The 13,610-nt window shown below is 40.3% G+C and overlaps 1 protein-coding gene across 1 annotated transcript in view; it reads left to right on the top strand.

Moving 5' to 3' along the window:
* The window catches only part of Rpap3 (RNA polymerase II associated protein 3), a 33,857-nt gene extending 21,239 nt beyond the window's left edge, over positions 1-12,618 (top strand). Inside the window, exons 10-17 of the mRNA XM_051189759.1 lie at positions 638-759; positions 3,608-3,678; positions 3,788-3,889; positions 6,147-6,373; positions 7,791-7,977; positions 8,827-8,924; positions 9,355-9,455; positions 12,427-12,618. Of these exons, the coding sequence (XP_051045716.1) occupies positions 638-759; positions 3,608-3,678; positions 3,788-3,889; positions 6,147-6,373; positions 7,791-7,977; positions 8,827-8,924; positions 9,355-9,455; positions 12,427-12,512 (994 nt within the window). The 3' untranslated portion in view covers positions 12,513-12,618. The remainder of the gene's footprint in view (positions 1-637; positions 760-3,607; positions 3,679-3,787; positions 3,890-6,146; positions 6,374-7,790; positions 7,978-8,826; positions 8,925-9,354; positions 9,456-12,426) is intronic.
* The last annotated feature ends 992 nt before the right edge of the window (positions 12,619-13,610 follow it).

Raw genomic sequence — 13,610 nt, 5'->3', positions numbered from 1 at the left:
TATTAGGAAGCCGGTGGTGCCAACTGTGATAGTCATGTAGCCCATTGTGCACTGAGACTGGAAAGCTGTGCACCAGTGCTGTTCTTTAGACTGCTCTGCTGTCGTGGGCTCCATCCTTTCCTGACTTCCTAGTCTGAGACTCTTCCTTTCCAGATGGTTCAGAGATTTAGTGGGAATGAGAAATTTTGAAAATAGTCTTTCCCCTCAAATGCAGAGTTTTGGGAATTGTTAATTGAAATTATACATGCTAGGCTGAGGAGGAAGGATAGCAAATTCTAAGGCAGCCTGGGATACATAGTAAGACTTTAGTCTCTAACAAAACAACAAAAACTTAGCTTGTATTTTGTTTTCTTGATTTTCTTTGTATCTGTTCATCTGCCTCTCATGTATCAATCTACCTGTCATCTATCTATTGTATGCCTGCATGCATGCCTGTATGTGCATGAGTTGTGGCACGGAGACCAGAGGACAACTTGTGAAAGCTGATTCCTTCTACCATGTGGACCCCAGATGATGAATTCGGGTCCTCTGGCTTGGCAACAAGTACCATTACCCTCAGGGCCATCTCACCAGTCCCAGTATTATGTTTTCTATAAGCTGTACGTTTTCCAGTTAGTATGTTTATTGTATTCAATAGATATGAAGAGGCTGAAAGGGACTGCACACAAGCTATCTTACTTGACGGCTCCTATGCAAAGGCTTTTGCCAGGAGAGGAACTGCAAGAACATTTTTGGGAAAGATCAATGAGGCCAAGCAAGGTAAGGCTCTAATACCTCACACTCACCCTGATAAGACCCCTAGATTTCTGTAGCTTCCCACAGTCAAGGATACTGAATGTCACGAAACCCAAGATGAGTTTGAAAACTGCATCTTCCATAGTGTGTTTGATTATTTATAACATACTCTGGTCAATCACCAACTGAAAGGAAGGAAAATGTGAATTATAGATGAACAGGAAAAGTGAGAAATAGTCAAAAATGAGGGAGAAGGAGTCAGTAGTTGCTATAGAGAATAACAGGAGGGCTATAGTGATCCTTTCTTCCTCTTTGTTTTGCTTTGTTTGAGACAGGGTCTCTTATGTAGCCCTGGCTGTCCTGGAACCACAGATACCCTCCTGCCTCTGTTTCCTGAGTGCTGGGATCAAAGACGTGTGCCTCCATACTGTGCTCTCCTTTCTCAGTCTTACAAGCATTCCTTGTTTCCTTTGTGGTCCTGCCCTGAGGATTTTTTTTCATCTTTCTTCAGAACACTAACTTTGTTCTCTTGTGTTTTCTTTTGTTTGCCCTTTGTTCCTTCGTCTTTGGATTTCACTTATTTCTCACTTTTTGTTTCCTTTGAAGTCTGTACTGGCTAGTTTTATCTCAACTTGACACAAGCCAGAGTCATTTTTGGAGAGGAAACTCCAATTGAGAAAATGCCCTCTACCACATTGGCTAATAGGCAAACCAGTGGTACGTTTTCTTGATTGTTGATTGATGTGTGAGGGCCCAGCTTACTGTGGGCAATACCACCCCTGCTGGTCCTGGGTTCTATAAGAAAGCAAGTTTAGCAAGCTATGGGGAGCAAGCCGATAAACAGCACTCCTCCATGGCCTCAGCATCAGCTCCTGCTTCCAGGTTAAGCCTGTTGGAATTTCTGCCCTGGCTTCTGTCATTGATGGCGTGTGACTTGAGAATTTTAAGCTGAAGTAAGCCCTTTCTCCCCCAATTTGCATTTAACCATGGTGTTTTCTTTTTGTTATTGTTGTTTTTTTTTTAAAGATTTATTTATTATGTATACAGTGTTCTGTCTACATGTATCCCGACATTACGGATGATTATGACCACCATGTGGGTGCTGGGAATTGAACTTAAGACCTCTGGAAGAGCAGTCAGTGCTCTTAACCTTTGAGCCATCTCTCCAGCCCTGATCATGGTGTTTTATCACGCAATAGAAACTCTAAGACAGAGTCCTGGGCATTAAATCAAGATCCTGTCCTATTGTTTCTTCCATTTTTTTTTTTTTTTTTTTTTTTTTTTGAGACAGGATTTCTCTGTAACAGTCCTGGCTGCTCTGGAACTCACTTTGTAGACCAGGCTGTCCTCAAACTCACAGATATCTGCCTGCCTCTGCCTCCCAAGAGCTGGGATTAAAGGTGTGTGCCACCACCACTTGGCTCTTCCAACTTTTTGATGTCACTGTAGAATCAAATTTTCAGGCCTTTTCTGATATGTATATTTAAATTGGCAATTGCTTTTCAAGCCAGGCTTTAGCTGCAGCCCATTGCTTTCTGTTTTATTAAGTTGAATTAAGATTGTACAACACTTAATTTGCTATTTTTATTATTTGAGGTGCATATTTTCAGTAAAATTACATTGTCAGTGTTGTACAGCCTTCTGTCTGCATTCACTCTAAACTTTGTGTGTCAGATATTAATTGTTCATTTTACTCTTCCCTTTGCTAGTCCCTAGTAATACTGTTTTCCCGTGTTTATTAACCTGACTATTTTACTGTTATTACTATTTTTATTTATTTTTTGAGACAGGGTCTTACTGTCTCAAAGCCAGGTTGGACTTGAACTTTGCAGCCTTTTGAGTGCTGAGATTACAGGCATATGCTACCACATTGAACTTAAATTTGATCATGTTAGATATGCCACATAGGTGGGCTCATGGCCATATTGTTATGTCTGGTCTGTTTAACTTAGCATTTTCCTAAGTTTAGCATGTGCTGAGGTGTCATCAGAATTTCATTCCCCTTTTTAAAGTTTTTTCAAAAATTTCTTTTTCGTATTTTATTTTATTGAACATGTGCATGTACCACAGACACACATTTGGAGTCAGAGGCCAGCTTGCAGAGGGTCACTTCTTTTTCTCTGTCATGTGGGGTCTGGGGTAGAGCTCAGACCAACCAGGCTTGTGGCAAGTGCCTTTACCTGCCCAGGATTTTACTGAACTTTTTCTTCAGTGTTTGAGAGAGAGTATTGCTGTGTTAGCCTTGGCTGACCTAGCATTTGATCTGTAGACCAGAATAGGTGTGAGCTCATAGCAGTCCCCCTGCCTCTGCCTCCCAAGTACTGGGATTACAGGTGTGTGCTTCGTTGTCTTTTAAACACTGAGTAATGTACTAGGGTATGATATTCTCTTAGGGGAATTACTCCATCATCTATTCAGTATGAACTGTGGTTAAATCCAGTGCTCTGTCAGGGGAGTCGCTTTATCATCTATTCAGTGCTCTCTGTATCATCTGTATATAAATCAGGATTGTGATAAGAGTTCCCTGAAAATCCATGTGAAACAGCTAGAACAGCTTAACAAACACTTGCCTTACTATTGCTCACCTGTTTCTGAGTGTCCAAAGTAGAGCTCACTGAGTAAATTTCTGTTGACTGTGGTGGTATGTGTATAATCCCAGCACTTGGGTGGTAGAGGTAGGATGATTAGGGGTTCAGGTTATCTTTGACTGTGTAGCTGGTTCAAGGACAACCTGGGCTGTACAAGAGCCTGTTGCAAAAAGCCAAATTAATAAAGAAATGAATAAATAAAATAAAGGGAGTAAGTAAAGAGGTCATGTCTTAAATGTCATAAAAATAATTTCACTATTTTGCTGTTATTTAATTCTCACTAGATTTTGAAACTGTGTTACTTCTGGAACCTGGAAATACGCAGGCAGTTACTGAGCTTTCCAAAATTAAAAAGGTAATGCATTTCTTCACCAGAATATCATCATACCATCTGCTACATAAGTTTGTTAGTTACATAATTAACTTAAGAATGTTTTGATAGCTATTACAAATTTATTTTCAAGGAATTAATTGAGAAAGGACATTGGGATGATGTCTTTCTTGACTCCACACAAAGACACAACGTGATAAAACCTGTAGATAATCCGCCTCATCGTGGGTCACCTGTAAGTAAAGTACTTTTTTTCTCCCTGCTCTAGAATATCACTGTTATTAGAATTGGAGACAAACTTTGAACTAGTAAACTTAAATATTGAAAACTCTTGATGTACCTAATCAGTACTCAATTAATAAATGCCTCATAGAATTTATTGACAGAATTAGGGAGCATTCATTCTAGAGTAACTTAATGTTTCATTTATACATTTTTAACATGTTTTTCTTTTTTTTTTTTAAGGTGTATTTATTTATTTGTACAAAATTTTGCCTCCATGTATTCCTGCAGTCCAGAAGAGGGCACCAAATCTCACTATAGATGGTTGTGAGCCATCATGTGGTTGCTGGGAATTGAAATCAAGACCTGTGGAAGAGTAGTCAGTGCTCTTAACCTCTGAGCCATCTCTCCAGCTCCCTATATATTTTTCTTATATAAAGGAATTTGAGTCAGTTTTATATTTTGTTATTGGCTCAACTTTGTCCTTTGTCTCTGAAATTTTGTTTGGTATCAACCAGTGATGATGCTTTCTGATATGATTGATCCATTTCTGAAATTTCTGTTTGGTTCTTTTTTAACGTCAGCTTCCTTGCCGAATTTTCTCTTTAAGTTATGGATAATTTCATTCACTTTGGTAACTTCTTGTCAGTGTCCTGAATTGATTTCCTTATCTGTTTATTTGGGTCCCTTATATGGTTATTGGTCTTTTTTTGTGGTAGAACTCAAGTTTTTTCCTGGCACTTAAGGCGTCTCATTATCTTTGTTTCTCTTATCCAGAAGGTGTCAGCTTGGTAGGGTATGCCATAGTGGAATGCTTTCATGGTTTTTGGTATTTCTTTATTGTGTTTGTGTGTTATTTGGGATGTATGTTTTCTTCCAGTTTTAGTTTCCCCCAGTTGGTTTTGTTTGTCCTGATGGATTGTCTTTGCTTGAAGCTACATTCAGGAGAAAGTTGACATAGTTGGCATTTCACTGTGTTTAGAGTCAGAGAGACCACTAGGGTATTGGTTGGAGAAAATGTAGTTTATGACATTTTTGTTTCAGAGTGAAGGGTATCAGCATTTAAGTAATGAGTGAGGGGGGTAAGAAAGAAGAAAAGAGGGATGAAGAACGAGGAGGAGGAGTGTTGGAGGTATGGAAAGCTGTCGAGAAAATACTGTTTATTAGGGTTAGAGCAAGGACAGACATACATACCTTTTCCAGTGAGGCACAAGATACATCACAACTGACATTACAAATTTATAAATACTAAAAAAGGGGAAAATTTTAAAAACTAATAAAACGCCAATGAGATGGTCGAGTGGGTAGAGCACTTGTCACCAAGCCTGACACCCTCAGTTTGATCTTTGGGATTCACAAAGTGGGAAAGGAGAACTGACTTTTCAGTTGTCTTTTGACCTCCACAAGATTCCTCCAATAGATAATATATATAAAATACAACAAACAAAAAAGGAACCAAGGAGATGGCTAGGCAGGAAAAAGCAGTATCTGTGCAGGCTTATTGACTCGGGTTCAGTCCCTGTTTAGTCCCTGGGCTCCACATGAAAAGCTGGATTTGGGGATGCACATCTTGTGGTCCTAGCACTCTGACAAATTGGTCAGAAGCTCCTGGACAGCTGGTCTGGAGAGTCCAGCGTAGCAGCAGAAGCAAGAGCAACTCTGCCTGTTTGGTTCTTTCTTGATCAATAGTAAATATTATTACACTGGAAAGTCATTTTGGATAACCCCTACCAACCTTGCAAATGTTTGGCAGATATGTATCCCAGACTGGGTTTACCCAGCTGTCACACACTGGAGTGTCCTTAGGGTTTCGAGTTAGACTCTCATACGCAGTGCTGCTCCTGTGTGTTCTGTGCTACTCCCTCAGCCCACAGCATTGCTGTTAGTGTGGTCCTGGGTAGTCCAGACTCTGGTGTGCGCAGAGGTTCCTGGCTGTCCTCGGACCCTCCCCAAGCTGTCTGCACCGCTCCGCCTGCCTCCCCATGGACTGCCTTGCAGCCTTCTTTCCACTTTGCCATCCCTGCTCTTGGCAGCCTGAGCTTTCACCTTTGTAACTGGTATTACGTACATCCCGTGCTTCCCATTTAGGTGCCTGGGGTAGGCAAGTAGCTTTTTATTGTTTGTATTCTCAGACATATTATGTTCCTAAACCTGTCTAGCCAACAAATTGAATTTACTTTTAACTGGGATGTTAGCTTTTTAGACTTGTGCCCTTAGGATGGGAAAGCTTTTAATATATTGATTTAAAGAATCGATATTAATTATTTTAGAAAGCACTTAAGAAGATTTTTATTGAAGAAACTGGCAAGTTGGTGGAGACTGTTGATGCTTCAGATGGCACTGCCGATGCTCCCCAGAGTCATCGAGCAAAGGCAACAGCCGCTGAGGGCCCCGAAAGCAAGAAGAATTCAAGCCATGGGGACAACTTGCCCGCAGGTGATACTCCAAGAGCCAAAGTGTTGAAAATAGAAGAAGTCAGTGACACTTTGGCCCTACAGTGAGTAGCTACTGTTGTGACAGTCTCTGTAATGGCAGTAATTCCACAAGCAGTTGGTATTCCAGAGAAGAGTTCTCATTCGTTCTCATCACTGATGAGCAGCTGACTGTCAGCAGGCTCTAGTTTGCTTTTCTGTCTGCATTGTGAGGTTTTGCTTAGGAAATAATCATTATTCCTTTACCAAAGGGAATACAGGTGATTTAGAGGTGAACAGAGCATATTTGTGTGTGTGTGTGTGTGTGTGTGTGTGTGTGTGTGTGTGTGTGTGTGTGAATGTGTATGTGTGTTTTATCAAAAAAGGTTCTATGTAGACCAGGCTGGCCTCAACCTCACAGATACCCACCTGCCTCTGCCTCCTGAGTGCTGGGAATAAAGGCGTTTACTACCACTGCCTGACTTGATTCTTGATTTTGCTTATTTTCTTCTGTAGAACTTAGTATATATATCAATTTTACTGTTGAGAGACTGACAATGAATATTTGATAGAAGTAAACATCATTAAAAAATGAAGAGTTGGTCTCAGAGTTTGAGGCTGGTCTTGTCAACATTGTGAGTTCCAGCACAGCCAGGGCTGCACAGAGAAACCCTGTCTGGAAAAAAACATAAAAAGACTTTAAATGTTATATTTAAATTGTTATATTAAATATAGTTTAGAATTGAGAGCCAAAAACAAATAAGAGACTGTTTCAGGGAGGAGAGGCCTTATCAACAGGGACAGGGTGATTATGGGAGTGGGATGAATTAGAACACAGTCTAATGATGTCTGTGTATGAAAATGTTGTAATGAAGTAGTCCCATTTGTATTCTAACTTAAAATTAATTTCACAGCATTTTCTTACTTACAATCATAGAAAAGACACAAAAATCACTGGGTTGGCTTGGGCTACTGGTTAATCTTATACTGCCACTCAGTAAACACACAAAGTTTGTGTACTTTAAACATTGAACTTTATTAGTAGTTTCATTTAAGGTTGTGTAATGCTGACTAGGTGGCTTTAAAGTGAAGTATTTCTTCCTTGAAATGTCTTGAAGCTTTGATAACTCAAATTTCTGAAAGGCTGACTTGTACTAGATAAAGATGATGTTCTCAAAGAGTGGCCTAGCTCACCACCCAGCAGGGACTATAGCCATTGCATAGCCAGAATGTGAAGATTTGCAAGGGTACACACTCACACACGACACACACACACACGGACACACACGTTGTAAAGATACATGTTGTATATAGGCACACACTCACACGAACGTGCACACTCATACACACAAACACACATTGAAAGAATTGAACACTGTCAGAATGCAGATAGGAAGCATAATATTAACAAAATCAGAAGTTAGAAATTTCCTGTTGTTCTCCTTCATTGGAGTTTGGCTGCTGCTGCTTAAGCTGGTTGCCTAATGCTCTATAATACTCTAGACCACAGGTAGATTCAAAGCAGGACATGGGCCAGTCTTCCAGTGAGAAGATCCCTGTGAAGGTGGAGCAGATGCCGGATCAGTTTGCCACTGCTGTTCTGCCTCCAGTCCCTGCCAACTCCTTCCAGCTTGAGTCTGACTTCCGACAGCTGAGAAGTTGCCCAGATATGTTGTATGAGTATTTAAAGGTAAGTAGGAGGGACCCAGCAGTGCCCCTAGAAGTAGGTCTGAGGCTGTCTTCTGGTTGCTATAGCAATGCTGCATTTGCCTTTTGTGTAATGAAACTGCAGAAGATGTTTCTCCCTTCCCTGGTGTGCTTTGTCCTGGACAGACTGATGGACATGTTGTAATCGTGGAAATGAGCTGTGTGTGAGATTCTAGGGCCTAAAATGACTTAAGTCTGATTTCATATTTTATAGCCTAAGCTTTATTTAATAGTTCATCTTCCAAGAGGGAGGAAGGAAACTGAAATCCTTGAGTGTCTTTTGTGTGCCAGGCAGTGCTTGCAGTATCTGGGCACTTATTTTCCTGAAAGGGAGCTTTTCTGTGCCTCAAGAAAATAAGTTAGATCACATGGATTTAGCAAATCATAAATTAGTGTAATAAACACCGCCTTACACTTTTATAGTGAGTGGGTACTTCAAGTAATATCTTAAGCAAGTTTGCCTTTACTTCTACTTGTGGTTGTAGTTTGGGAACTTCCTTGTAGGGGGGTCTGTCTTTTCTGTTCATGTATTTTTCTGACTATTTAAATTACTTGGTGTGTGTGTCAGATCCCCTAGAGCTGGATTCATAGGCAGTTGTGAGATGCCATACTGGGAATTGAACCCAAGTCCTCTGTATGAGCAGGAAGCACTCTTAACTGTGAGCGTCTCTCCAGCTAAGAATCGGGACTATATGTCCCTATCATGTCCATCCTTCTTTCACTGTTTCTCATTAAATATTTAGTAATTATTCATATTATTTTTACCTGAGCAGTTATTAGATAATACATGTAATGTGCATGTTGTCACAATCCAACTTTCTATCTTTCCAAGAAAATTGAACCATCTTTGTATCCGAAGTTGTTTCAGAAGAACCTAGATCCAGATGTATTCAATCAAATCATTAAAATTTTACATGACTTTTACATTGAGTAAGTTGGATTTTTTAGTTGTCTTCTCACTTTGGTAATGTTGTGTCCAGTGATTTGGAAAATTCATTCTCTTTGATCATAATATCTTGGTGTGTGTATGTATCTTGTACATAACAACATTCGGTCCCTAGTAAGATTTACTGTTACCAAAATGAAATGGTGGCAAGAACAAACCATGAAGAAGGGACAGTCTACATGGGGAAAGACCTCTTTTTAGAGAGAAGTAGTGTATAAAGTACCTGTGTGAGAGACAGCAACAGCACCAGAGTGGGCCCCCCTTTAAGACACTGTAATGTCTTCAGTTGACTGGGCATATTTCTTTATTCTATTAAAATATAGACGCACCTCAGGGGAAAGTGAGAACTTGTTACTAGGAAAAAAACGTGGCTGCCAATAATGATCATTTGTGTTTATGTTTGGACTATTTCAGGAAAGAAAAGCCAGCTCTTATCTTTGAAATCTTACAGAGGCTTTCTCAACTGAGAAGGTTTGACATGGCAGTGATGTTCATGTCAGGACCTGAGAAAAAGAGTAAGTTCTGAGAGAAGGCAAGCTTTCTCACAGCTCCTCATCTTCCTCTGCTGATTTGTTACTACATACTGTCAAGTATAAATCACTTCTAGTTAAGTTAATTGATGTGCACACAGTTAAAATTGTATAGTAGCTCTTGGAAGTATTTTCAAGTGTGGGTAGTGTTATTCTCTAACAGGAGGAAACCAAGGCATGGGGAGGGTGAGGGTCACCAGGTTAGGAAACCATACTCGAGCTCTGAGCCTGGGCTGTCCAGTTGTGGTGTGGGCCCTTCTTGGAATGTAGTACTGAGTGGTATACAGATTGAATCCCACTGTGCTGGAGCATGCAGCAGCTCCTGCCATAGAGCTGGGTATAGGGTGTGTCAGACCTCTGAGGGGCTCCCCCCTGCGTATTTAATTTGAGCTGAATTCTCAAGTGCTGCCGAAGTTAGTTAGACAAAGGGGGTGGGGGCAGAAGACTGTAGCTCAGCATGTGCTGGATGGAGGTGCTGGACACTCACACCATGGTGTTGAGTGCATTGCCAGTTGCGCAGCTGGATTCTAGGTTGGGGTCAGGTGTGGCACATGATGAGCCTGAATTCTAGCCCTTATTTATACTGCAGTGTGGCATAACAATCAAATGCTGTAAAGATTTCAGTTTTTCAGAGTTTGGGGGTCTCTTGCTTTTAGGCAAAAGTAAATTATTCAATTAAAAGAATGCATTTTTTTTTTTTTTTAAGACAGGATTTCTCTGTGTAGCCTTGGCTGTCCTGGAACTCACTGAGGATACCAGGCTGCCCTCAAACTCACAGAGATCCGCCTGCCTCTGCCTCCCAAGTGCTGGGATTAAAGGCGTGCACCACCACTGCTCTGCCGGAAACCTTGTTTTTGAATAACCAAATAAAATACGAAACAGCAGCAAGAGAAAGACATGAGGAAGTAGACAAGCAGGGCTTAAAAAATAATTAGGGCTGGAGAGGTGGTTCAGTGGTTAAGGGCACTTATTGCTCTTGAAGACATGGTTTCAGTTCCCAGCACCCACTTGGTGACTCGCAACCATCTGTAACTCCAGTTAATAGGCTTGATGCCCTCTTCTGACTCTGGATACCAGGCACACACATGGTGTACATATGTACATATAGGTAAAGCACTGATGCACATAAAATGAATCTTAAAAAAAAAAAAATCTTTAAAAACAAAAGTTTCTGTTTTATCTTTTTAAAAGAATTTTAAATAATTAAAAATATTTTCATGTTAGTGTAAGAGTGTGTGCTGTGTGTGCGTTGATATTTGTATGAATGTGGGTTGTCTAAGGACAACCTCTGATATCAGTTCTTACCTTCCATCTCGCTTGAGGCGAGCTCTCTGGTTTGATGCTGCATACTCTAGACTAGCCAGCCCTTGGACTGCAGGGGATTCTCTTGCTCTGCCATCCCATGTTCATTACAGAATCCAGCTTTAGGTGAGATCTAGGGATCCAGTCCTCGGGCAGATCTGGCAAGTGCTTTATCCACTGAACTGTCTCCTCAGACTCTGCTTTATCATATGTATATTTGGGTAGGAAACAGAACAACCTTTGGGGAATTCAAAACTCACCTAGGTATAAACAGTCATTCTGGATTTATGTGAAGAGAAAGTTTGTCAAAACCAAACTGGCCTTACAGCTTCATGTTGCCTAGTAAATAGTGACATAAATTCTCTAAAGAGCCATGCATCATGGAGCCAAGGACCATGCACTGGCTGGCTTTGGGTTTTATTGTTATTTTTCCTTTGTTTTGCAGGCTGGCCTTTAATTCCCTAGTAGCTAAGGATGACCTTGAACTTCTGATCCTCCTGTCACTATCTGGGAGTGTTGGATCTCTTATCTAGATGTTGAACCCACGGCTTCATGAGTATGGGGCCCTCTACCAGCTGAAACACATCCTTAACACTCATCAAATCATTTCTCTCAAACTCCTAACCAGTATTGCTATTATTATTATTATTATTATGACTTCATCTCTGTCATTTTAAAAAAAATCACAATAGCTTTTCATTTTAAAAATTATCATCTTTGTGTGTGTGTGTGTGTGTGGTGTCAGAAGACAGCTTTTGGGAGTATGTTCTTGCCTTCCATCTTGAAGTGGGTCCTGGGAATTGAACTCAGGTCATCAGTTTAGCATGGCAATTACTTCATCTGCTGAGCTATCTTGCCAGACTGCTTTTCCCTCAGAGCCTTTGTTTCTCCAGTCTTGAACGCCTATTCCCTTATGTTAACCATATCTTCATTTCATTCTGTTGTCACTTTATTGCCATCAACTCTGGTTAGAATAACTTCCTGCCTCTGACTATCTGTCCCCTTCTCTGTCATTTTTTTCCTGCTTTGATTTTTCTTTCTAATACACAGTTATGGCACTTTTACTTTTTTTCTCAGACAGAATGAAAGTTCCATGAGAGCAGGAATTCTGCCTTCTTCCCAAGGCCTTAATGCTGGTACATAGCAAATGAGTGTCTCTTCCTCCAGTAGCTTAAGTCCAGGGTATACTCTGAGGACATGAGCTGGTTCTTCAAGTTACCCTACCAGCAGGGTCTCTACTGTCTCCTGCATGAAATATGGGAGCTGTGGAGTCATTCTTCTGTAACAAAGCATTCAGAATGTTAGCTCTAGTGACATGCTTGATTGCCGCTGTCAGTGACAGTTTGTTCCAGTTTAGACTTGAGGAGCATGAGCTGTCACAGTGTTTGCCAAGTGTTGAGTGTGGACTGCTTAGATTAATGTCATTGAGAATGTAGGGGAAATTTATACTAGTAGAAAGATACTCTGGAAAGCAATATTGCTGGATCACTATGTAACTTTTTTCTTTTCAAGTTTGCTTTTTAAATATACAAACTACAATTTATGAAAAATGGTAATTATTTCTTTTATTTGACAGGTCAAATTTCTTGAATTTATATTTGGCATGCATAGTTTTTAAAAATGAGAGTGACATACAATCTGTTTTCTTTTTCAGTCACAAATATATTATTCAGTCACTTAGAAAAATCAGAATTGAAGGAGGATTCTGTTGAAGAACTCAAGAAAAGATATGGTGGCTGACCATGGTTGATGAGGTTATTTTGTCTTCTACATGTACATTATTTTTCTCATTGAAATCAAGTGTTTTGTTTGTCTTTTTAAGAAAATGAAATCATACCTGAGAGAATTCTTGTCTCAATGGTGTTAATTTATGTAAAGTGTACTGTGACCTAGCTAGTGATAAATGCTTCAAATAAACTGTTTTTATGAAAATAAAAATGTAAGGGTCAGTATTTTATTTTATAAATAACTTGAGATGTTATATTTAGTTACATTCCTCAGTGTCTCATAATTGTAACATTTTTGTAGTTTCATGAATGTTTGTAACCACACACAAAGCTACTTTATACCATGTGAATAAAGTGATTTCTGTGGAGAGGGTATTGAAGAGATACCAGAATTGTCTCCCTCTGTTCCTTTACAGCTAAGTGAAAACCAGCTGTAGAGCCAAAGACAGGTCCTCAGCCCCTTGGAGAGGCTATCAGTGATGCTCATGGCTTACTAGACTTGGCAGTTCCAGTTCAGCTAGCACTGTGGAATCTGATTCTGTTGAGCAGAGATGAGGGTAGTGAGTCCTAGAGCAAGCCCTTACATTCTGTAACCCTTGCCTATTTGCAAACCTTTTCCGTGTGTGAGGTTCTGGGGTTCAAGTGTGACTATTCTAGTGATGTGCTTGCTTCCCACACTTCTAACACTTGGAAGGCACCCCCCAGTAGAAGAGCCTGCTCAGCTCACAACACAAAGCTTAGTGTTACCAGTAGGGGTCCCTGATACACAGCAAGGGACTCTCCTAAAATGAAGACAGCCTGGGCAGACAGGAGACACTGACCCAGACTCAGCACCAACATAAGTCAGGGACGACGGTTCAGCTGGTCCTCTCATGAACAGAATGGACAGTCTCCAGTTACTTTAGCTGGTGTATATGTTCCTTGAAAACAGCTCTACTTTTGGTAGTGTTTTTACTTACTGAGTTAAAAGTACTTTTTATCTTTCACTTCTCTTCATGCATCATTTGACAAGTTTACACTTAAATTGTTGAGCAGCCATTGTCCCCCAACCTATATTTCTTCCTTCCATTTCTCCATTTTTTTTTTTTTTTTTTTTAAATGCTTTTAGAAC

The sequence above is a fragment of the Phodopus roborovskii genome, unplaced genomic scaffold, assembly GCF_943737965.1.
Source record: "Phodopus roborovskii unplaced genomic scaffold, PHOROB, whole genome shotgun sequence".
Taxonomy (NCBI): Eukaryota; Metazoa; Chordata; class Mammalia; order Rodentia; family Cricetidae; genus Phodopus; species Phodopus roborovskii.
This window is presented reverse-complemented; position numbering and strand designations above follow the sequence as displayed.